General features: G+C 26.3%; 4 protein-coding genes across 8 annotated transcripts in view; 3 read left to right on the top strand and 1 right to left on the bottom strand.

The window, feature by feature from the left end:
- The window catches only part of LOC126554987 (uncharacterized), a 97140-nt gene that overhangs the window by 47696 nt on the left and 23488 nt on the right, over nt 1-25956 (top strand). The gene's annotated exons all lie outside the window — the stretch shown is intronic.
- LOC114122158 (striatin-3) lies at nt 1243-9599 on the top strand. Its single transcript, XM_027984736.2, has 13 exons — nt 1243-1950; nt 3171-3274; nt 4712-4891; nt 4952-5147; nt 5208-5429; nt 5496-5598; nt 6254-6411; nt 6472-6647; nt 6719-6888; nt 6957-7127; nt 7218-7348; nt 7429-7630; nt 7707-9599. Exons 1-13 carry the CDS (start codon nt 1690-1692, stop codon nt 7874-7876), a joined length of 2244 nt encoding a protein of 747 aa, XP_027840537.2. The 5' UTR covers nt 1243-1689; the 3' UTR covers nt 7877-9599.
- On the bottom strand, nt 10825-13664 carry LOC114122162 (RNA-binding protein 26). The gene has a single exon (XM_027984741.2). It carries the CDS (start codon nt 13269-13271, stop codon nt 10908-10910), a length of 2364 nt encoding a protein of 787 aa, XP_027840542.2. The 5' UTR covers nt 13272-13664; the 3' UTR covers nt 10825-10907.
- On the top strand, nt 13794-25914 carry LOC114122154 (resistance to inhibitors of cholinesterase protein 3). 5 transcript variants are annotated; one of them, XM_050209928.1, is made up of 11 exons: nt 13794-13950; nt 16985-17149; nt 17213-17524; nt 18950-19092; nt 19680-19829; nt 20052-20169; nt 20277-20297; nt 20457-20572; nt 21739-22167; nt 22665-22769; nt 25896-25914. In XM_050209928.1, the coding sequence occupies exons 2-10, from the start codon at nt 17020-17022 to the stop codon at nt 22743-22745; spliced, it is 1500 nt and encodes a 499-aa protein (XP_050065885.1). In that variant the 5' UTR covers nt 13794-13950; nt 16985-17019; the 3' UTR covers nt 22746-22769; nt 25896-25914. The 5 variants fall into 5 exon arrangements, with proteins under 5 accessions (XP_050065885.1, XP_050065880.1, XP_027840531.1 ...); XM_050209923.1 differs by lacking the exon at nt 25896-25914 and adding an exon at nt 22846-23506; XM_027984730.2 differs by lacking the exons at nt 20457-20572; nt 25896-25914 and adding an exon at nt 21322-21419 and having other exon boundaries at nt 22665-23506.

The following is a 25956-nucleotide window of genomic DNA, read 5'->3' as shown; positions in this document are numbered from 1 at the left end:
TTGGCCAATTAATATTTTTGGTGGGCCACTTTTTAAGGGATCGAAAATTTAGGAATTCAGTTTACAAATTTTCGGAGACTACCTATAAAAATGTAATGTACATACTACACATATTTATCTAAAGAAAGGGAAGATTAAATCAAAATTTGTAAAAACTTTAATTTTATTATTTATACACCATAAAAAAAATAATTTAAATAATATATTTCATGTGATCAATTTTTGTGATTTTTATTCTCTGGCATATACTAAATAGTAAACTGTTAAAATAAATCTAGGAAAAAAATGACAAGTAAAAAAGACATGGCAATAAACCACATGATAAAAAACGTCAAATACATTAATTCATTTTAAAATTACAAATATTAGTTAAAGATTTAAAGTATAAGTATGTTATGTCAATAGTTAAATTATACTATAATAATAATAAAAATAAATCATTAAAATTAAAAATTAATATAAATGTAAAGTTTATTTCAATGATCGTGCTTTCGAATTTTCATAATTCTATATACCTATATTTAAAAATAATTTTATTTATGACGTTTTTTACCGATTACCTTTTAAATACTTATAGTATGTCTTTAAAAGTTTAAACTATAATTGTTAAAATACTTATAGTATACCTTTTTTTTCACCTAAATAGTCTATTTTATTTGTTCTATAATTGTGCGTATATTTTTGTTTTGTAATTTTTCCAATCGGATTTTAATAACAAATTTCCTAATAGGCTATAGCTAATAGGGATACGGAAATGGACCACTAACCTTGAGAATTGATTATTTTTTACGTGTCGTTTTTCAAACCAAACTGACAAGAAAGTATTCCCTATATTATATTTAAATGGCATTACACCATATCCTGAAAAAAAATTGTTACAGTTATGATCCCGGGAATCAATTGTCTTTATTTAAAATTTTTAACATTACCCAAAGTAATTGTAACATCAATATACCATCACAAATATTCTCGATAAATACTAGTTCCAAAAGTCAAAATCTGCACAGTATACTTTATACGGTTATAACTTGCAACTAGCGTCTTGCGATATTAATTTCTAGGTAGTGCACTTACCTACGGTCACTGCAGCGAACCAGTGAAGGATCGCGGGAAAACGTTGAGAACCAATGACTAGAGTTGCCGCACACCCTCCGTTGGCAGCATTGGTGTGTATGTTCAATGCAGATGTGACAAATGGCAACTACGGTCTACGACTTTTTTCATTATTATTATTATTATTATATATTATTTTGTCGTGTTTGAACGCCACACAGAGGCGAATTGTCCAGTCTGACCGATTTCGTTTACCCGTTACCTGCACGCGCGATCATCGGCTAGTCATAACTGGGAACGGTATTAACTATTTAGTGCATTTCCGTAATTAAATTAAAAACAATTTTTTTTTTTTTTTTTTTTGAAATTCGTAAACAAATCAAATATTTCGCAAATAACGGACTTCGAATTCTGATCGATTGACGAACGCTGACGTATCCGGGATCTGCAGGATTATCAGATCAATTTGTCCATATTACTATACATGTATACTACGAATATATTGGACATAAGTACATTTTAATATCAATGTTTTAGTTGCGTGCTGCAGGACCGTTGTTATTGTTGTCGGGGCGTGTGTGTATGTGTATGCGTTTGTGTGTGTGCGCGCGCGTTCGACGGTGCGATGGCGTTTAGATGAGGGGTCCACTTACGCCGTTTAGTTTACCGGCAATGAGTTTGGAAGAGGGGTCGTACACCGGCGGAAAGCCGGGCCAACAACAACTACAACAGCAGCAGGGAGGCGGTTTCGGACAGAAGGGCGACAACGGCGACGGTGGTGGCGTCAACAACAAGGTGAAGTACACGATGCCCGGCGTATTGCACTTCATACAGCACGAGTGGTCCAACTTTGAGCTGGAGCGAGCTCATTGGGAGATCGACAGAGCCGAGTTGCAGGTGAGCCACTTTGTTGTCGTCATTCATATAGGACGTGTTGCAGAATTACTGGTTACAACTTACCCGCTTTTGAAAGACTCGAAATTTCGACCTTTATTGATAATATGCAAATCTTTGACTACTTACGTAGATTGCCTCATTTAGTATATATTACCTAGAGTTCTATAGAGGTAGATGTACCTGGCCACTGTTTATTCTGATATCGATTGATAAATATCCTAGGTACAGCTTTTCTGATATCTATTAGGTTTGTTAGGTTATTCATTAATTATAAATTTAATATTTGAGACAAACTTCATTAAAAAATGTATTTATATTTTTTATCACTTGGTATCCATAATGTCATATATTAGTTATGCGATTTGAGTTATGATACTTCAAGGTATATCTAATTATAAATAACTTGTATCTAATAACTTATAACTCTTATAACTCGTACCTAGTTTAGTTAAAGAAAATTAATTCATGTGAAAAGAGTTTTTGTTTTTTTTTTTTTTTTTTTATCAAATTTAAGTAGGTATTTAGTTGTTAATAACAATTTATTACAATTTTTAATCTTATAGTGACAAGGCATCTAATTTATTTAAAAAATATAAATCTTAAATATTCTTTAAAAATACTGTACCTACTTATTCTATACTAAAACCTTTTATTTTAGTTATACTAATGTGACTTATTAGAATAAATGTTTATTTATGCATGGCCATAGACTATCCTCGACCATCCTTATGTATATGACTAACATTACGAGTTATGAGTTAAGATAAAAGACATTCAAGTGACTATCATAAACAGTTCTTTGTATAAAAATAAAGAAATAAAAAAAAACCATAAATATAACATTTTTATCCCCGGGGCCAGTCTAATTAGTAAAAGTTATAAAGTTCATCAAATAAACTACAGTATTAGAAAAAAATTGTATTAAAAACAATAATGTTTATCTACCTTAGTAATATTACGATAGACATTTTTATTTAATTATACATTTAAAATATTTTAAAATTTTAAATGCCTTACTAAATTATGTTCTAAGTTGAAAAATTATATTTATATTAAATATTATTGATTTGTTAAACATCTATAAAAGTATCAAAAAAGATATATATGATACATACCTATATATATATGTACCTACTAAACTTTATTAACACCTACTTGAAATAATACTTAATACAATTTATATTATGTATTTCTAATTTCTAATTTATTTTTTTTATTAGGCAAGGATTGCATATCTTCAGGGTGAAAGAAAAGGTCAAGACAATCTGAAAAATGATTTAGTTCGTCGAATTCAAATGTTAGAACATGCATTACGAGCTGAAAGGTATTATTAATATATTTTTATTAAACCTTAATAGTCTGTAACAAGTATTAAAAAATATAAGCTGGTTGTGATTTTTTTAAATACTGTTACTAAATTGTTGAACCTAACCTATTTATTACTATTTATATACTTATATGATAAATGTTAATTTGTAATATTCTTGTACTGTATTTTTCTTTCTACCTGGTTATAATTCTACCATTGTCTAATTTTACATTTAAAGTAGATGGGTGAGAGAGGTGAGAATGGCCTTCTGAGCTTTAAATTTTAGGGGTAGTAAAAATTAATAATGTATTTTATTGTCAAAATATATTCAGTAATTCTCAAATTTTTCGATGAGACAACTTTTAATGATTTTGTATGTATCTATTTTTTCAATGAGTTGATCATTGTAATGGACGTATTAAATTTGAACTTAATAATAAATTATTATACTTAATCCTACATAAAATGATTCTGTGCGAGAACGGTGTATTAAACTATTTCTAATAATATTTTTTTTTAGATACTTATATCACTGAAAGTAATTTAATATTCTATTATTAATATGGTAGGTATAAGTTGAATTTGAATTATTTTTTAACATAATACCAAAATAATAATTTATATCATATTATTAATCATTATTGTATTCCTTTATGATATAATATAATATTGTTAAAAAAAACACTTCACCCACATGCGTTATCTCAATAATACAATAGTGTTTTAAGTCATATAAATATTTGTTTATTTTGTTGGAATTTGAACTTAAAATGTCTATATAAAATAAAAATTTGACTATAATTATTGTATCTTTAAATTGCTCTCAGAGCAATTTTAGAAGAATCTAATAATTAACCTTTTATTAAACAGTATTTAAAATAATTTTGTTGAAATGTTAGAATTATTTCAATTGCATGATTTACTTCTTTCAATATTACGTGTATTGAATAAAGATCAATTAATGATAGAAGTGTAATACTTATTCCTCAAAAAGGGAGGGGTTAAAATGTAATAGCCCTAAAATACTGTTCTAGGGCACTTTTGCCTAAATGCTTTACTGATTTAATGTGTTTAAATCAAAACATCCTTTATAGTATTTTCATATATCACCTATAAATTACCAAAGTTGCTAATAAAAAGGCAGTGAAACAACTACTCCACATAAAATTGCAAAAAAAAAATCTTTATTATTTATTTAATTGGTTACACAGCAAATTAAATATTAATATTGACCTGCCTTGAGCTGCTCGCATTGTAGTTAGATATAAACAAAAATGTATGGAAAACGTTTGGAACCTTATATAAAAAGTTTTAGAATACTATTATTTAATTTATACTACTTCTATATCATCTTTAAATATTGGTATAATATTGGATATAATATATTTATTGTATTCATATTTTGCTTAATCTAATGTTAAACAAACATAAATATACATATTTCATTTTTAGAGCAAAATATCATAAATTAAAATATGGCACAGACATTTCACAATCTGAAATGCAATTACCTTCTGCTTCGAGTGCGCAAGATGAATATTCTTCTTTACCAGAAGGTGGTGCAGACAGTGAAGCTCCATTATCAGTAATTTCTAATGTCAGTTGGAAACAAGGCAGGCAGCTACTTAGAGAGTAAGTTTATTTACTATCTTTATAATATCAGTATTAATATTATATCTTATATATTTTCAGATATCTACATGAAATAGGGTATACGGATACAATTATTGATGTTCGGTCATCACGTGTTCGTAACCTTTTAGGTCTGAATAACAATAACAATTTGAATGAAATAGAACAAGGGCAAATTGAAAGTAGTCAGATTAATGGAAACAACTACAATAAACGTTTTAGTGACAATCAAGGCCAGTGTTCTCCTACCAAACGAGTAAGTATTCTTAAAATTTTCAAAAATTAATTAAACTATTTGTAAAATCAATATTTTCAGACTCAGCAGCAGCAACAACAACAACAACAAAAGAAATTATTAGATGTTGAATCAGCTGTTATGGCAAATTTTGAGTTTTTATCTGAAATGCGTAGTACAAGTGATTCTGGTGATGTAGACATGGATGATGATGGTGTTGATGATGATGATGACGATGATGATGAAGATGATGATGAAATGGGGATGGCAGATGATGTCATTGACATGACATCTATTTGTAAAGTATGATGCCTATAAATCTTTTCTACAAATATTTACTTTTAAATGTATTATTATTATTCATTTTAGTTTGGCCCTGATGATGTAGATGCAGAGGCTGATGAAGTTGTAAATGAGCTGCAGTTACTGACAGAAGACATTAGTAACAAAGAGAATGAACAAAATGACTGGAGTATGTTATTATAATATGTATTCTATGTTATATCAAATGTCATGTATTAGTAAAGTTCAGATTTTAAGGTTTAAAAATTAAAAATTTAATGCTATTAGCTCAAAATAATAATAATAATAATTATAATATAAAATTCTCTTTATATTCTTTATATACTAAGAAAATGTGTGAAAAAGTCTATGAACATTAATTTATACTTTATTATGTATATTTTTAAAAATTTAAAAATAATTATTAATTAAATTAAATATGCTAAATAAAATATTTGATAAACAATTGAAAGCTACTGCTTGTAATTAAGCTACCGTATATTGAGCCGATGCATGGCAGCTTAATTGTTCTATTAATGTATGCTTTTTAATGTTATTAGATGCAACTTAAAACTATTTTCAAATAAAATCACAATTCTAAAAATTATAATTTATGAATGATCTTTAGTAAACAAATTAGTATTTTTTCTCACAGTTGACAATATATTTCAAGATATACAAGAGAAATTAAATAACTCAAACTCTTAATGTACTCTAATGTAGACTGAAAAAACTCCTGTTAATTCATTTAGTTATTAATTGTCTAACTGCATACACTCAATGTTTGAAGATGTGTACAATTTTTTAAACCTTGGCTTTATTTATCATTGTTTCTTTTTTTTTAGAAGTTTCAAATAGAGATGTATTTAACAAGAATTCAAACAATGCTAATTGGATTAAAAATGAACCAGTTGAAATGGTTGATGGAAATATGGATTTAGCTTTAGGGTTAGGAGAATTGGCACAACTTACTGTAAATAATGAATCCGAGACTAATGCAGATGTAAGATGACATATTTATTCAGTTTTTATTTTATTTATTATTACTTTTTTTTTCTTCAAGATTATTGATATGAAAACTGCGTCTAGAAAAACATGGAATGCTAAGTACACTTTACGTAGTCATTTTGACGGTGTTCGTGCTTTGGCTTTTCATCCAACTGAATCTATTTTAATAACTGCTAGCGAAGATCATACAATGAAGCTTTGGAATTTGCAAAAAACTATTGCTCCAAAAAAGTATTAACATTGTTCTCATTGTATTGTATCTTTAATTGATTAATTTTTAAATTAAAATATGTAATTTATAGATCAGCATCTTTAGATGTAGAGCCATTATATACATTTAGAAGCCATACTGGCCCAGTCTTTTGTTTGGCAATCAGTAAAAATGGTGAACACTGTTATAGTGGTGGTTTGGATAATGTTATCAAAGTATGGTCAATGCCATCAGCTAATATAGATCCCTATGATTCTTATGGTAATTGAATATAAAATACAGTAACTGTACAAGTTACTATTATATTTATGTATACATTTTGTGTTTAGATAAAAACATTTTGATCAACAACCTAGAAGGCCACGAAGATGCTGTATGGGGAATTTCAGTTCATCATAATCGTTCTGAATTGTTATCATGTTCAGCTGATGGTTCAGTTAAACTCTGGTCACCAACTAATCTCAAGACACCATGTTTGTCATCTTATGTTTCTGATCAAGGTAAAGAAAATTGTAAACAATTATGAATATAGTTTTTATTGTTATTATATTATTAATATAATATATTAAATATCTTATTTTATTATACAGATGAAATTCCTACCTCAGTTGATTATGTGAGAGATGTAGAAGGTCAATTTGTTGCATCGTATAATTCATCTCATTGTGTTATTTATGATATTGAAACTAAGAGTCCAATAACTCGATTAGAATGCTCAAAGGTTAATATTTACAAGTGTTCTATTATAATTTGAAATTTACTTTTATATATTAAATAATAAATTGTATGATATTATAATAGGATCCAACTGAAATGGCAACTCAGCTAATTCATCGGGTTAAATGCCACCCAACATTACCTCTAACTATTACAGCACATGATGACCATCATATTCGTTTCTTCGATAACAATACTGGAAAAATGGTTCATTCTATGGTTGCCCATTTAGATGCTGTAACTAGTTTGGCTGTTGATCCTAATGGCTTATATTTATTATCTGGAAGTAAGACTTGGAATTTTTAAAAATATATAAGTAATAAATATAAATACTCATAAAAATTTGTAATTGGTTATTTTAGGTCATGACTCATCCATCAGAATATGGAATTTAGAAAGTAAAACTTGTGTACAAGAAATTACAGCGCATCGAAAAAAGTTAGACGAATCTATATTAGATGTCGCATTTCATCCATCTGAAGCATATATTGCCAGTGCTGGAGCTGACAGCCTAGTCAAAGTATTTGTATAGGTACAGTAAATGTATAATATAAATTAGTAAGACACTTAGTTAACTTTATCTTTGTGTCTTTTGTTTTGACCGACCTTTGATCAAATCCATCATTGTAGTATTTTGCAGTAATCATGATTTTTTAAGTTGAATTATTACTTTTTCTTTGAAATTGTTTTATTATATTCATTTTTTTTTTTCTAAAACTAAACATTTAAAAAGTAAATTATTGTGCATAACTTATTAAGTTTCTGTGATTTTAATTTTTAGTAAAATTATAGTGTTTAAGGTTTCTATGTATTATCATATTTTATATGATTGAACTCCCATTATTAATAATCAATAATTATATATATATATTTTTTTTAATCCCTTTCTTTTTATTATTTCTATTTTTAATTTCATTGATTTTGTTAAATGTACATTTTATAGTGATGCTGTTAAAAAACACTTAGTAAGCTATTTTTTTCAGTTCAGTTATTATAATGACCATATTCCATCCTTATCTTGTTACAAAATGGTTTACATTGTTGATCAAATGTTTTGAAACTTCATAGTTATTGAAAATTTTCAATTTGGAAAGGTAATTTTTACTAACTCTTTTTCATTATACTATGTATGTGTTTTGAAAATGAATACTCTACATTTATACACATATTCAATGTACCCTGGATATTGTAATCTTAAAATTAAATGCAATTATATTGTTTAATTGAATCTCAAAATTAGTACCACCTTAATTTGGTGATCAAACCAAGCTCTTATGTGTGAGTCAAACTGTGCATTCTTTATGTATTTTATTTATTTTTTATTAAACCTTGATGAAAAAATTTGCCTTTTATCATTTTATATAAATACTGCAATTATAGATCAGTATTGGCTCTAGTCATTTTTCTGTTATTTTCCCATATTCAATTCAACATTCACTTTTAAAACACAAAAGGGACCTTGATTTCTAAAATTGAAATATTTCGCATTTAATTTACAACAATTAATTATCATTACATACTTTATAATTATATAAATAAATAAAAAATGTAATATTTATAAGATAACATGTAAAAATTCAAATTATTTAAGATCCAAAAAGTGAATAATTAATTAGTCCTGACACTTAAATTAAAATTGTAGAGTAATTTATGTTTAAGTCTAGTCTGACAATATCATTAAAATAAAATAAATATATACACCACAATATTTATATATATTATCTAAATCAAGTATAATAATAATATGTATGTGCCTGTTTCAAACTTAAATGTTTTCCGAAGTGGTTGTTATAAATGTTGTATATTCATGTGAGGTATGTTCAATGTAAGGATGATATTGTATTTCTGTCTAATTTGACATCAAAACTAAAAATGAATAAAGAACAATATTTTGTATATTTATTGTATTGAGAAATGTTCTGCCATTTTTGTTTTAACAAATAAAATATTTTATATTTTTCTCAATATAATATATAGATATACAAAATGAAACAGACACATTATTATTTTAATTATTTATCAAATATAATATCATAAGAGATAGCATTATTATACTACCTAAGTGTGTTGATCTTATGTGATTACTGTAGAAAAGTGTATGATCAACGACACTACTATAAAATAAAAAAAAGTAGAATAATATATTATATATATATATATTTATATATATATAAGAAAATACATTATGTACCTATACTATAACTTGTTGTATAATATTATATACTGTTGTAAAAATATATAATTATTATCATAAATGTTGTATTATTATCCTAGATTCTATTTTTCCCAAGATTTATAAGAAGACATCCCACATTGAATGTGGCTCATTTCCATCTTAATTCCTCTATCAAATAAAATCAAAATTATTTTTATTTTAATCTAAAACATGTTTATAATTCATAAATGTTTAACACTTAAATATTTAATGTTACTAATTTATACGATTGATACATTTAATTATTACAGGTTATTAATTTAAAATTAAGTTTAACCATAATTTTTTTTTTGTTTCTAATAGTTTCTATACTAAATCAAAAATACTTAGTTCCGAGTAGTTCCATTTGTCATAAGTTGTAAATAAGGTATGTAATGATTTAAAGTATAAAATTTTTTTTATGGACAATAAACATATCCTAAAAATAGTATAGCAGTACTTAATTTATATACTTTTTATCATTCTCTATATTTATTTCACATTGAATTAAGTATTTTAATCTTACCTCCTGTGGTCATATATTATTTTATACTATTAATTATTTTTTTTATAAACTGCCTAAGCTGTAATAAAAAAGTATCATGTAACTAGATGTATTAATTATAACATATTGCTAATCCCCAAATGAAAAGCAATAATTCAAATTTGAAACTTTCATATTTAATATTAACTTAAAGGAAAAGTTAGGTGATATTCTGCTCAATACAGTGTATATTTTATTATTATGTAATGTATTATTGTGTTATTTTATGAGTGGTTTTATCAAAATTTGAAGATAATAAATATTTAACATCCAGATGTTATTTAAATATATTTATTTAATCATCATTGAATAGTTAGACATTTTAACAATTAAAAATGACTAAAGAAATAAAATTCAGTCTCATATTTGAAAATTTAAAAATATTTGCAATTATTCTCTAAATACGTGTACAATGTATTAATATCATGCTAATGAAATGAAAGTTCTATAATGTATATTATAACATACAATAAAATAAAAAGAAATTTTAAAATTATTTGAAACTGTAATTTATCTTTTATTTATGGTGTTAAAATAATTAACAATATTATTACTCTTACTAAGTTAACAATTAAAATGTAAAATGTAATGACATAAATAAAGATTTGTCTTATCTCAATTTATTTAATACCTGATTATAAAATTAAATGCACAATTTATATTCAGGTGCTAATAATTTAAATATATTAGATACATTAAGGAAATATATCTCTAACAATGGGATACATGATTAAAATATTAATTATTACCATTATATTTGTATTTATTATATACATATTTTAGGTATATAGATCACACATTTATAACAAAACACATAAACAATAATTAGTCCTTGTCATCGAAGTGTTTAGCAGTTGAATTATCTTCTAACCGGGCACCCATGCATGGTCCTGCTTTAATATTGGAAGTATCAACAAAGTCATGTTGTGAATTATACCATGTAACTGATAATCTTCTATCTTGGAAAAGCTTACCCTTGATTTGTGCAGTTTCTGCATCTTTTCTTATTTCATATTTTATGACTAGTGCAGGAATGATTGTATCAGATATATATTCAATAATATTACCAAACTGCAAAAAGTGTGTAACAACTTGGTCTTCATCATCTGCTTCATACCCAGACACTAATAATTGAGTTGGTCGATGATCAACTGAGATACTGGTAGTTTTGGTTTCACGCACTTTGTTCTTAGCTTCCAGCAATTTGTTAGCAATAGCCAATTTTTCTTTCATTTGATATGCAGTTTTAGCCACCCCAGACACCGGTGTAATTCCAAGACCTTTCAATTTATTTCTCAAAATAATAACATTTTTTTTCAAATCTAATATTTCCTTCTCGTCACTATGTCCTTGTTGTTGTTTAATGAATAAATCTAAGTCAGTTAACAGCAAGTTTTTCAATGCTTCCTGTTTGGCTTCTAATAATTTATCCTCTTTAGTAGGTGTTTTTGGAGTGGGGTTACTTAAAACTTTGACATTAGTTTGAGATACAATTGGTCTTTTTACTGCAGATGCCAGATCTGCTTGAATATTTTCAATATTAGTTTTGAGTTGAATAATAGTAGCCATTAACATTTGTTTTTGTTCACCTTTAACATTAGGTGCAGCTTCTATTAATTTATTTAATTGTTCTAACTGTTTGTCTAATAATTCTTGTTTACGTTTGGTGATGGCAGCAGAAAAGTCTTGAGCTAGTTTTTTAGCCTCTTCTTGTTTTTTAAGTAACGATGATTTGATGACTTCAGCTTCTTTTTCATTTGTTAATCGGGTTTGACCGGTAATTCTATTATCTAAAGACAGAGTTTTAGGTTTTTGGGGTGGTGAAGCAATTTTGTCTTCTACTGGTTTAACTTCTACTGAATTATCAGAAAACCAATTGGCTGTAATTGGTAAAGTTCCAAAAACCGTTTCTATATTTTGATACGCTTTCTGTGCTTCATGAGAAGCAGAAAACGTAATTGTAGCTTCTTTATTTTCACTACTTGTCTGAATATTGGTGATTTTTCCAAACTTCATAAAACTATTATTCAAACTACTAATATTATTTAAATTTTCTGGAACATTTTTCAATTGTACTTCATTTGAGGATACCTTAGGACCTAAACGTCTATAGTCAAACTTTGGCTTTTTATTGTTATTAGAATTATTTTCTTCTTTTTTAAAATTTTTTCTTTTAAAACGATTTTGTACTTCACCAGTAGGTACACTAACTAACTCACGTTTTTGTTTTGAAAATTTCTGTTCTCCACTGCCTCGAACCCAGTAAGATCCTTCTGTACTTGGATAGTACATTCGCTGATTTTGAGCTGGAGGATAAGGTTGTACTGGTACTGGTACTGGTACATTTTGAACAATAGGTACTGGAAATGCAGGAGTTAATGGGTTTGTAAAAGATGCCCCAGCATTTTGGAAACTTAAAACACCATTACCTGTAGCTAATACTACTGGATCTTTTCCATGATCATAAACACATAAATCACCTTTCATACAGTAACCTTTTTCATCGAAATCAACACATCGCCCCAATGTCTTCTTTTCAATACCTTCAGATTTTTTGAATTCAGCAAATATATCTTCTTTTGGTTTTTTAACGGGTGATCCAGATTGAGACCGAGATCGAGACCGGTTTTTTGGAGATCTAAACCTTCGTTTGAATTTTGGAGATTTTGAACGTCTTGGTGACCATGACCGACCGTGGTAACGATACTTACGGTATGATTCTCTTTCTTCATCTTCATCACTGGTGTGATCATCCCGACGATAACGTTTTGATCTTGTGAATTTGACATCTTTAGTCCTCGGCGATCTCGAAAGTACAAGAGAACGTGACCTAGACCTAGGTTTTTCATCATCCCTAATAATTGGTTTGTCAATAGTTTGCTTCTCACCAGTATCAGATTTTTCACCAGACGAAGTGACCGCAATTTCACATTTATTCTCGACTGGGTCATCGATCAAATAAGACTCGTTTCGCAACGTTTCTACTAATAAAACAGTAAAACCTTCTGTGTCGTTATTCAAAAACTCTTCTAGTTGCGACTGAAGAAACTTCTGCAGTTCATTTATTGGTCGATCGCGTTTTAATAATGCAAATATATATTTAGCCAGTGCTGCGGGATCAGCTTCGCATATTGGTCCCAGGACGGCTGTCAGCCAGGTTTTGAAACGTTCTGGATCCTTGATTTGCATCTTTCACGTACTGATGGTAAACACCAGTATCAATAATAGTTAGAAACGGGATGAATCAATCAATTTTTAACAAAATTCCAACAATTAAAAACTCTACTCTTTAGTAAGAACGGTTTAGGTATTCAAATGTTCAACCTCCGATGTGTAATGTGTATGTACTATATAGTTCAGTGTTGTTAAGTGGATAGTCAAAGCTTTTGGCAAATTAATAATTAACTATTTCATTGACACGGACATTTATGTCAACGTAAGTGGTCTACACTGGCCCATAATTCTAAATATCCTCTTTGTTGGTCACACTGGTTACAAAAAATAACACTCAGGGTAAAATTCCGATTTTTAAACTAATTTGTTAACGAATAATTAAGCAAAAAATCATAAAATGCAACATGTTTACCTATAAAAAGTTAAATGTCAATAATAAAAAAATAAACAATTTTTTATGACATTGTTATTTTTTATGAAAATGTTACGTTGGTAACACATTTAAAGAAGTCGGTCGATTTCCTCGGTTGGAGATCCTCCTGCGACCGCGCAGTAAATTTGTTTTTATCCCTCTGATTGCTTAGCCACTGTCCAAATATTATTTATAGGATTTTCTTTAAATTTCACATCTGTGTAGTTGCACGGTCGCCTTAAAATGCCGAAAATTGGTTGACGAAGTTCGGCATAATATTCCGTGAGTATTATATTTATCGTTTATTTTATAAATTTAAATTGAACGATAGGTACTTGACACTCACAATATAGCTTGCCATGATTACATTTTTAGCTAGATATTCAATACTTGGTGTCCTATACCCAGCAGTGACCACCCACTGTGTTAAACTTAAACTACAAAGTACGATGTGCGTCGCAAATATATAGATATACGAGTATTAAGTATATTTTTAACCGAAAGATAAAATTAATTTTATAACCGCTATAAGCGTCTAACTTCAAATGAGATAGGTATTTGTGATTTAATTTTGTCTATAAACATTATTAATTATATTGACATTAGTGGATTGCAACGTCAATAAAATTAATATTATAATTAGGTCATACGTGAACATAAAATAATTTTATATTATAAAATTAATGGTAGTAGCTAGCTGTACTCATAAGCGCAAATTTTATATTTGTTAAGATTTTGTAGTGCGTTAGTCCCTTACACTCACTACGCATACACCCCAATCCATAGTGTAGTATACTATATTCAATATTATTTTACTCTCGTGCCAGTATGTCAGTAGCTAGTTATTATATAATACCTATACTATAAGCAGGGATATGATTTCAATGAAAAAAGTGCTTGCGCTGACGTACTGTAAACCCCTGGTTTTCCAGCAAGTCTTACGTATCATGATAATGATTTACAAATGAGCAACTTTATCCCCACACCCCTATTCAATAATTTAATTTTTAATTATTTCTTTTTTCAGTTTACTTATTAATTTAAATGTATTTAATAAATAAATAAAATGAACTATTAAGAAGTTATTAACTATAAATTATAAGGGTGTTGAGCACACATCATCCACCCCTCTCCCTGAATTGAACGTTTAAAAAAACTAAATTAGAATTTTAATTATAAATTTACCTCATTCATGACAAATCAAGTACAGATTATTTATTACTGAAACTACCTATGTACAATAGGTATAAGTAAATTCAGCGCAATCGTGATACCTAGTTAATTAAAATACTCATAAAAATAGGTTATTATAAAAAAGTATGTATATTAATGAATTATTGTGTTTTCTTGAAATATCTTTTAATTTTAGGTACCCACATTTTAAAAATTCATTTCTCCGCCTATTAAGTAGAAACACAATTTAGTTTAGGTGGGAGAGTCTTTAAAAAAATTACCATACGATTTTCGGTAAGGAATGTACCTATGAAATATAATCTCATTTCAAATTATAACAAAATTTTCTCAAATGTTCCTATACATAATATTAACTATACAAAAAAAAAAATGCAATCATTCGTCCCTTGATTAAATACTCATATCAATGTCATAAATCATAATACTTAGTACTTTAGTAGTAAATAATTAGTAATTAGTATCGTATTAATTAATAATATTTAATTATTTAAGTTTCACTTATTGCAATAGCTCAGTAAATATATATATATTTAAGTTTCTTTTATAAAGTGAAGTGTTTCGAAATATTTCCGTGTCCTGACACTTCATCCCACTTTAACCACATTTAAAATACTGTCTAGAACAACTACTACTTAGTAGCATAATGCAATACCTGGTTTAATAATAATAGTTTTAATTGGTTATGTACTTATGTAATACGTTATAATAAAATAGTCGTAAATTGGAATTCATTTTATTTATAAATAGGAAATACGTTATTTGTTAGTTGTTACGGGGATGTATAGTGATATATTTGGCATTAATTAATAGACTGGAGTGCTGAATTAAAATTTGTAAATTTATTTGATATTAGAGTAATTGCCGAATTATTTTATATAAGTAATGTATAAAACTTATTATACTTGTTGCAAATTTACGGTTTACCATTCACGGCTAAGGCTCTAATTTATAATCCTTTCGGTAAATCGAAGGAAAAAAATAACCTTATATTTTATATTGTTTTTATCAAATACTAGACTCAAGAAACCTTATTACTATAATTATAGTCAAGAATAAGTCAAGTATACCGGATGTATAAGTTTTTTTTAATTTTTAATACACTCATAAATCATAACATATGTCCGCTTGTATTAAGTTATTGAAAAGTAAAAACTTATGGGATTCTGAAAAAAAATACATTTAATAAAATTTGAGAAAATATGTTAGTTCACCATTCATATATTATATCTTCGGCAAGACCTTTCAATAATATTTAGACAGTGATGATTGATCATTTACACTCACACTAATAATCGGTCTATCTTCTCCTTGATTTTCATCCATTGACGATAACTCGGTGCCTTGGTGTGTTTATAGTTACTGGAAACGCGTGTATTGCATGGCAGTTATATTTGTATAATTATTTATTACAATAGGGCTGAGAACTAATTGCTTATCTTAGAACTTAAATATCATTCACAAAACTTGAACATAAAAATCAAAACAAAACCTAAATACTTCAAAAACCTCAATAAAAATAGAAATATTTTAAAAAACTATTCTCAAAACAAAAACCATTAGAACTTGGGAAACGACTTAAACTATTTTCAAATCCCGTGTTACTGGATATGTACATATTATACATTACAATTAACTATTAAGTCTACAAAGTACAAATAGATTAAGATATTTACCATAGGTAACACTTTTTGTATTAATTATATATAAGTTTATTTAAATAAGGAACATAATTTTAATAATATTTGTTTTACAATTAACGATATTTTTAAATTTTCAAATTGACAATAAATAAATAATTCTGTACAAAGTTTTCAAATTGATTTGATTTATTATTTTATTAGATTGAAACTAAAATTAATTTAATATCTCAGCTTAAGGTATAGTTAGTAACGAGTATTGTAATATACTTTTATAGATTTATACGAGTAGCTGTAATTATTATTATCTTTTCATATTTTCTATATAAAACAAAACTATAAAATAGCACATTTTCCTTAAAAAAAATTGAGGATAAATGCTTTTCTCACACATATCTGTTATTTGACACTGATATTATTGATATTAATAATATATTATGAAATTTTTTACCTGAAAATTGTTATTATTGAACCTTAACTTTAAGTTTTAGGAGAACTGAAGATAATAACATTGACTGACATGGCGACCGAGATTAGTCAAAGCAAAACAATCTGCATTCTGGCCGTAGTAGCAGGATGTTTCGCCATTCTATGGCCATCTTTATTTTATCCAATGCTAAAAGGATCATTTGCGCCTCAGACTCATACAGGTGAATAATGTCTTAAAATAATATTATGTAGTTTTGATATTATAATTTACGTTCGTGGAGTAGGCTGTTGCAATGTGTTGTCTAGTACGGACATGAATATAGTTAAAATAGTAACGGATATATGCGATCGTATAATTGAAACGATGGACAAAAAAACAAAATTGGAAAAATGTCGTCAGGAAATTTTCAACACGTGTGCAATCAATATAACTGATTTAATCAATGAAAATAAGATTGGCAAAATTACTCATAATAAACATGTAATTGACGAAATAAGATCTTTGAATGGATCTTTATGTTTAAAATATCATTATGGAGTTTCCTTGACAAGTTTGGGGGTTACACATAGACTTAAAGAAAGTGATCCTGTAATGAGTAAGGAATTATCATTATTATACTCACAATATATTATTTAATCATATTAACATTCATAACTTAAGTGTATTTTTAAAAAGCTTATCAACTAATTATTAATCACTATAGGTATTCTGGCTAGTAAACAAAGTATTGTTTCATTATCGCGACATGTTTAGTAATTAATAATTATAAATACCTACTTGTGGCTTTGTCTTACAAATACATAAACAATTTTGTTTAAAGGATAATTCATTTAACTCTATTATTTTTAATATTAGAGTAAATCAGTAAATTATTTATCAAATTTAAAAGTAAGATTAGAATCCCGGCTAAATGCTCATAACTTGCTTTAAAATTAAAATATATAATATATATTTAATATTTATTATATTATAAAGCTAATTGGAGTCTTGGGCATTGAGTAATAGTAAGACGGAGACACCACATGCTGGTATATAATAGTATAATATTCTCTTTATAATTATATTTTTCCGCTGCTAAAATTATTAAACAATTGATTGAACATTTATTTTATTGTACTAATATATTATTTAATATAAATAGTTATTCATAAAATAATCGTTTAAAATAAGTGCTTAATTACTGTTTTTTGAATCTTTTGTTTTAAGTAGGTATATTAACTATCGAAGGATCTTAATTTTTGTCTTTTGAACATTATTTAATATTTACATCATACGTATTAATTATTGCATACGATTTGATGCTAACTAATTTACTACAGAAATAAAATTATTTTGTATTTTGTGCAGTCGATGATATAATTTTTTGGATTATTGATATATGTAGCTTTTTTTAAATCAAGACAAGACTAATTTTGTTTTTTTAAACTAATTTCATATTTTGATTTATACTTTTAAATGACAATTATAACCTATAAAAATAAGATGCTTCATCCATAATTATTTTTTATCTTCCCTATACCTATATTTATTGTTTTTTACTAAAAAAAATGTAAAATTAAATGCACGTGAAGGGTATATACTATACCTAGAGCTAGAGGTATAGTTAACATTTTTTAAATAATCTATAAATAAGGAAAAATAATATAAAATAATATTATTATCAAATACCTACCTATCAAATTATATTAATTTATCGTAACCACAGTTGTCAATATAATCTTCAGTATATTTCAGCTTTCAGCTACTTACAAATAATTGCGATTTTCACAATTCATTATATTAATAACTATAATAATTAATAATTTTAATATTTGGTCACAATATTATAATGCTTAAATTAAAACAAATAAGTTTTAGCTAAAAGTTTCGCTTGTATTATGACTTATATTTTTTACATTAATTTTAAGTTTAGGTTTAATAATATTTTTATTGTTGTATTTTCTTGTGTTTGAAACAAAACTAAAATTATTATTATCATTTATTTATAATTCAAAAATATAATTTGTGTACTTTTTTTTAGATAATATTTACCAAGAAAGAACTCCTGTTCACTTAAGAGCCTCCAAAGCATCAATGCATCCAGCATTAATGGAAAAAGGACGAGCAATTCCTCAACCTCATATTGGACCGAGACACGGTAGTCCAACTCCTCATAGTTTCAAAGTAAACATTTTTGACACAGTATAGATGAACTTGACAATTTACATTTTTTCTTTAATTTTAAATTTAACTTTAATCTAAAACTCTCCAATCTTTTTCATTATTAATGTTATTTTAGTTTTGGATTCAAGCCATGTGTATTGTTTATGTTCTTGTTATCTTGAATTTTATTTAAAATATTTTAACATATAAATGGTTTAACCTAAATATTGTATAGAACATAATGTCATAACGAAATTTTTATTAAAAGTACTTAGTTATCTAGGAGGGGTTTCTACACTTTTAAGAAGAAGTCCTCCTTGTTTTGGACAGGTTTATTTTATCTTAATTCTAAACTATATAAATAAGTTCATTTTCCCTTATTTTCTTTAATTAATCTTACATAATATTCTGATATGAACTAGATATAAATCATAGCCATTTACCCCACATTCAAATTTAAAATAATATTATTATACCGTAGCCTGATTAAACATGTTTCGATGCTACTGAACATTACATTTACAATGTCTTTGCTTTAAGTAATTAGTAATTACTATCATCGTTCTATATAAATGTCATTGTAATACTTCATATTTTTCTTTTATTAGCCACCAATTCCAGGTTCAAGACCAGTAATGGGAGGTATGGGCGGTGCTAGTAATAAAATCACCGGAGGAGATGGTGGTAGTGCCATGAATATACTTATGCCAATGTATACAATTGGAATACTTCTTTTTTTTGTTTATACAATGATGAAGGTATAAAATGACGATATTACATGTATATAGATATTATACATGTTATTTGTAAACTAATACCAGGTTGTATAAACATTTTTTTCAATTTTACGGTTTACCAAATTTGTTTGATGAACTAAGTATAATTGTATTTTAAGAACCTATAAAAGCTAACAGACGTTTATGCAACCTGACATTTATTTTTTTAAATTATTTATATTATTATAATAAAATGTGTAATAGCTGTTGTCAAAAAAAGACGATGTTGAAGATTCTATTGGTGATAAATATTCTTCACATTATCCTTGTGGCAGAGATAATAATTCAAAGCTACAGCCGCAGAATATTCCTACAAAATTAGGTGAAACACTAACAAATATTTTAAATATTCATATTTGATTAATAATTCTATTAATTTAACTTTTAAATATAGTTGCCTAATATTTTATTCTGTTTATTACTACACAGGGTTCGTTGAAAAGGATACGAGTAAGTTGAAATGATTTTTTTACGTTTCACGTTCTATTATTGTAATAATGTTTATTTTATATATATATTTACTAATATTAATTTGTAATATTAAGTAGTACTACTAAATTACCTAGGAATACTCCAAGAAACCTTGATTGTAGTTTATGTTTTGCATAGGGGATTTAGAAATAGATGCGCTCCGTCGCAAGCTAGAAGAAACAGAGGCTGCGATGGAACGCATTGTTAAGCAAATGATATTGGCGTCTGAGTGCAATGGGATGAATGGGAATAAGGTTTGAAAGATTTACAAACATTTCGATGCGCATGTGTTCAGTAATATTATTGGCAATTTTGTTTTCTTACTACTACACTAATTTCACCTCTTAATGTATAATTTATGGAGTTGACCCTATATATATTTACGATTGTAGAATAATTTCGATTATTTTTTGTTAGTCGTACCCATATAGATGAATATTAAATGAGGAGAACAGGAATTGATTGATATCTACATTATAATATTTATAGGAAGTTAATCAAATAATTAGAATAAATATCAAATGTTATCATGCACTGCACAATTATTAATATTTATAAATTAAATATGTAGGTATTAACACGACATGGTAAAAGGATAAATATACAGTGTACTCTCGATTATCCGTTGTATTCCGCTGAATCATACATATATGTATACAAAAATTATAAAAATATTTCCGTAATATTATATGAATGTTTAAATAAAAATAAAACATGCTCTAATTTAATTTTCTTTATAAATACCATTTAAAATTACATGTTTCAATTTTTTTAATAATATATATACGTAATTAAAATATTTTCGTTTGAATTTAAATTTTGCGGATTATCCGCGGAATTTGCTGATCTGTGGATGCCAAGCCACCTTAATTCAGCGGATAATCGAGAAAACCTACACTGTAATTAAATAACTGTAATATATTATTGGTAGGTGTTAGAGTTATTTGGATTTTGAAAAGATGAAAAGAATAAACAAAATATTTTTTTTTTTTTTTACACTTAGTCGTGAACGCGTTTTCGTCTCTATTGGAAGACGTGAATCGAGAAATATTATCGTCTATAATCGAAAAAGAAAATATTCCCGCAATAATTGAAAACGAGGTACCCTTAGGATAAAGAACATAATAAGTTGCAATAGTTGCATTTATATTATACATGCTTGACTTTTGCTTTTTAATATCCTAATAGTATTTAAACAGTGTTTTTCAAATTATTCAATTATTTTATTTTTAACTTTCCAATTCCTGTAATATTTTTGTATTAATTTAATTTTGATTCGCTAGTTATAATTATTATTTTTCGTGTAAATGCATTAAAATTTATTTTCGCTTTTTATGTTATAATTAAAATTAAAATGCTTTTTTCTAAATATTTTATCAATAATTTTTAGTTTAATTAAAACTTATATTATGCATTTTAGGAGTTTAAAAATGAAAATATTGATGAGGAAGAATGTCCGACAAACACAATATCCAATGACAATGTAAATGATAAGGTTACCACTAAAAAGTCCGCTCCGTCAGAAGAATCAGAAAGTATTAAGTCTTCTGAACCCTACGATGAAGATACTACAGACTCAGAAATTTCTGTAAAAAAAATAATTCAAGTGGTAAATATGGAAACATCTGAAAGTGTTGGAGGGGGTCATTGTTGGACTCCCACTGAAAAAGAGAAAATGCCTTCAAAATGTAAAACAACATCTATAGAAGAACCTATTTCTCTACTCATTCCTGGTACAATTCCTAAGAATTCTCAAGTTTTAATAAGTGATGGTCCACACAACACTCCCTCAGAAACCGAGGATCACGAAGCAGTAATTTCAAGCAAAGTTACATTATCATTAATACCCGTGAGTAATTTGTAATTTTACATTGTATACAAATTAAGTAGGTACCTAATAAGGAATTTCAACGCGTACGGTTTTTTTAATTTCTCTATATTTAAAGTTAAGTGTTTATCGAGTAAATTATTTTATTATCGTATTATTACTATTCAGTATTAGCAATTTGTAAAATGTACGATAATAAATAAATAATTTATAATTGAATATTATAAACATTAATTATCGATCGAATTGGTAGGGTATAGGCGTTACTCTATAGATAATACAATATTACATCGAAATAATCCCAACTAAATATAAAATAATATTATTTATATGTGCAGCTGTACAGGTATTATATTTTACATATTTGTTAAAATATCTGACAAGCATAATTATTTTAAGAAATCGTTTTAATGCCTAAAGAAGTAAAGACGGTTTTTTTTAATTACTATTTTAGTGTACTGCTTATCACGAGTGAATGGTGTAAGATTATATTAATTTTGTTTAAATTTAATTTTCAGGACGATCGGGTAGAAGAATACCTAACTAGTGATGAAGCAGAAGATGATAACACTACTTTAACAGTATCAAACACTAAATAAAATGTCAAAAAATGAAAACCTTAAGTATGATTTTCTTATATTTTAATAATATGATATGACGAGTAAATTAACTAAATGTACGCGCACGATTTTAAAATAGGTATTGATTGGGAACTTGGCGAATAGTTATTATAATGTGAGAATATAAATGGAAGTTTTTAATTGCACATTTATAATGCACTTTAATATTTCGTGGTAGATTTTAATATTATAAAATATAATTTAATAAGAGAATGAGCCATTATTATTATAAACATTTTATCAGTGTATGTTAACAGATATGTGATTATATGATCAGTATTTATGTACCTTTAGTTTGTCAATTTATAAGTCCATTTTTTTGTTACTTTTAATGTTCTTTAGACTGATAATGTTGCCAAATGTTTAGCAAATATTACTTGAATTTATTGTTCTTTACCTATAATAAATATCTTATGTGTCAAATCAAAAGATGTATATTATTTTGAGCGATACAACGAGTGTATTGTTTCTAATTTCATCTTTAAGTTTTGTAAAAATACTTCAAACTTCAACTTCGAGGGAGGATTTTGGTAGTAAACTGATTCTAATTGATACTTTGCAGAGGTTAAAAGTACTTTTTTTAGAGCAACAAGTTTCTAGTATTTTAGCAAAATAATCGGGATAAATAAAATATACATCAAAGGAAAACTGAAATTTTTATCATAAATCAGATTTTAATTAAATAATTTTGTTTTAAATTATGAGGAGAGCAATGAATGTAATATATTGATTTTACAATATGTGTTTTTCTTTTTTTGTGTCTCTTAAAATATTTTTAAGTAGTAAAAATGCTTAGATTTTCAACTTTGAGGGTAATTTTTGGTAGTAAATTGGAACTAGTTGGTATTTTAGGAAGGGGAGGTAAAAACAATTATTCCCGGTACTTTTCTTAATAATCAGAAAAAAACAAAATAATGAATTAAGGAAAAAAGGTAATTTTTATGTTACACCTGCAGTTTTCAACAAAATTAATTCGTTTATTTTGTTTTAATTTTAGAAAAAAAAAATACTATAAAATCTTAAAAATTTTCACCAAGTATTTATTTTAATTTTCTATACCTTATTATGGTATAATTTTCAAAGTATTTTAACTGAGCTTTTTATAAACAATTGATTTTTATTTTGTTATTTTTTTCTATAAATGTCTATAAAACATTAATCGCTGGGTCAAAATTCTTGAAAATGTAATTCAAGTTTCTATATAACTTAAATCTGTATAAAATCATTAAAATTACATAGTCACGATTTTATTTTATTTGCATTTGAAGTTAAAAATCTAGAAAATTTTTCAAATTAAAAGTATTTTGTAGCAAACAATTTATAAAATCTTCATTTTTTATAACTAAGGTATGAAAATGTAATAACATATTCTTCTTAAGTTTAGTTCCAATATAAAAAATTACTAAAATAAAAATCTAAAAAATATATAAACACAATTATTTTCATGTATTTTTATAGTTTAAATTTGGACGAAATTACGTATTTTAATGATGAACGATATCAATTATTTTGTTACAATTCAAAAAGCATTATTCGTGGGGACTCCGCACTTTTATGCATATTACGTATTTAACTATTATATGCAATGATATAGGCTGAGAGATCATCTCCATTCATAATCGTTTTTTGATATATCATTGAATTCAAAATTAAGCACACTCATACAGTGTAAAGTGATTCATTGGCATCTACAATGTGCAGTAGAATGGTACCCATAGGTACAATGTACATAGTTGCCTAGTGCTTACCTTTTTTTATATGCTCTGATATTTGATTTAAATTTAATATTTTAACGCATCCATTTCCGTGACCTACTCAAATTTTCCCATTTAACTTAAATAAAGTAATTGTATGAGTGTATAATATAATATTAAAATATAATGTAATATACTACTTATTGATTTATGTTATTTAATTTGTAAGTTTTATTTACTTATTATTTTTTGGTACATAGCTTATGTACGATAAAAATAATATTAATCATTCAGCTATCTAATTTTGTCATAATTCATAACTCTTAGTATATTGAGTCAAAAAATTTAGTAATATCATATTTATACGATATAACAATATAATACGATAATATAATATACGATTATAATATTAACAGTAGCGGTCCCATCATTTAATTTTATGCAGTCGCTAAGATTCCAGTATTGCGATTACTTAAATATAATCATATAGCATAGATAAAAGTTATAAATCATTGTACCTTAGGGTTGCCAACTTTTTTAATTTTAAAAACTGAATATCTAATTGAAAACCTTTTTTTTTTAGTCTAATATAAATATTTATTATTATGAATAATTAATTTTTTTATTAGTTTATTACTCTACTTCTGATAGCTAATACAATAAATAAATAAAAGTATTTAATATAACATGTATATATATTAATTAAATAAATTAATAAATAAATAATTAATATAATAAATTAAGTTAATGTATAGGTATTAAATATTAATTAAGTATGCTACTTTGGTATTTTAAAGTTGTATTTTTTTTCGCTTTTTTCCGCCTTTATTAGTACATAATATGATCACTTTCTATCTCCAAAAATTTACAAAATTTTTGACATGACAAACTATAGTTGAAAATTTGTACATTTAATAATTAATGGCGTCCAGTTGAAAGGTATAACTGTACACTGGACAGGAACCAAAAAATGTGAACTGTCCAGGCGAAAAATGGACGGTTGGCAACCCTATTGTACCTACGTTTTTATAATTTTTTTAAAACATTTTATTATTTTAAACTATTAAACATTATACATTGTACTAAAGTTAAAAATAAAACATTCAATATTAAACATTGTATTTTTTTTTCATTAAATTGTTTTACTCACTATATAGTATACACATACGTGTGATAAATAAAAATAATTATGAGATAAAACATAAGTTATGATCCAAAAAGGTATATATTATTATCATATTATATTATCATCATAAATAGACAATAATAATAACTATTTGAGTAAAAACTATGCGAAATATGAATATAATGGAGCAGGAAATAAATAATCTGATCATCGTATCAATATAAGTACTTTTCTTTGGACTTTAAACTAGTATCCAATACACCAAGTAAAATACTCTATTAACTTTCACTATACATCATTATGTACTAGGCATTAATTATTGAAGATAGTTCCTTCAAATACTTGTTTGATTTGCAACCGGGGATATGAT

The sequence above is a fragment of the Aphis gossypii genome, chromosome 1, assembly GCF_020184175.1.
Source record: "Aphis gossypii isolate Hap1 chromosome 1, ASM2018417v2, whole genome shotgun sequence".
NCBI lineage: Eukaryota > Metazoa > Arthropoda > Insecta > Hemiptera > Aphididae > Aphis > Aphis gossypii.
Note: the sequence above shows the minus strand (reverse complement) of the source record. Positions and strands in the feature narration are given on the sequence as shown.

Bases quoted from the DNA above. Each gene is read 5' to 3' on its own strand.
- LOC114122162 (XM_027984741.2), bottom strand. From the start codon at position 13,271: ATGCAAATCAAGGATCCAGAACGTTTCAAAACCTGGCTGACAGCCGTC.
- LOC114122158 (XM_027984736.2), top strand. From the start codon at position 1,690: ATGAGGGGTCCACTTACGCCGTTTAGTTTACCGGCAATGAGTTTGGAA. The intron at 5,430-5,495 runs GTATGATGCCTA...TATTCATTTTAG, and splicing joins ACATGACATCTATTTGTAAA to TTTGGCCCTGATGATGTAGA. The intron at 6,889-6,956 runs GTAATTGAATAT...TTTTGTGTTTAG, and splicing joins AGATCCCTATGATTCTTATG to ATAAAAACATTTTGATCAAC.
- LOC114122154 (XM_050209928.1), top strand. From the start codon at position 17,020: ATGGCGACCGAGATTAGTCAAAGCAAAACAATCTGCATTCTGGCCGTA. The intron at 19,830-20,051 runs GTATAAAATGAC...AATGTGTAATAG, and splicing joins TTGTTTATACAATGATGAAG to CTGTTGTCAAAAAAAGACGA. The intron at 20,170-20,276 runs GTGAAACACTAA...ATTACTACACAG, and splicing joins GAATATTCCTACAAAATTAG to GGTTCGTTGAAAAGGATACG.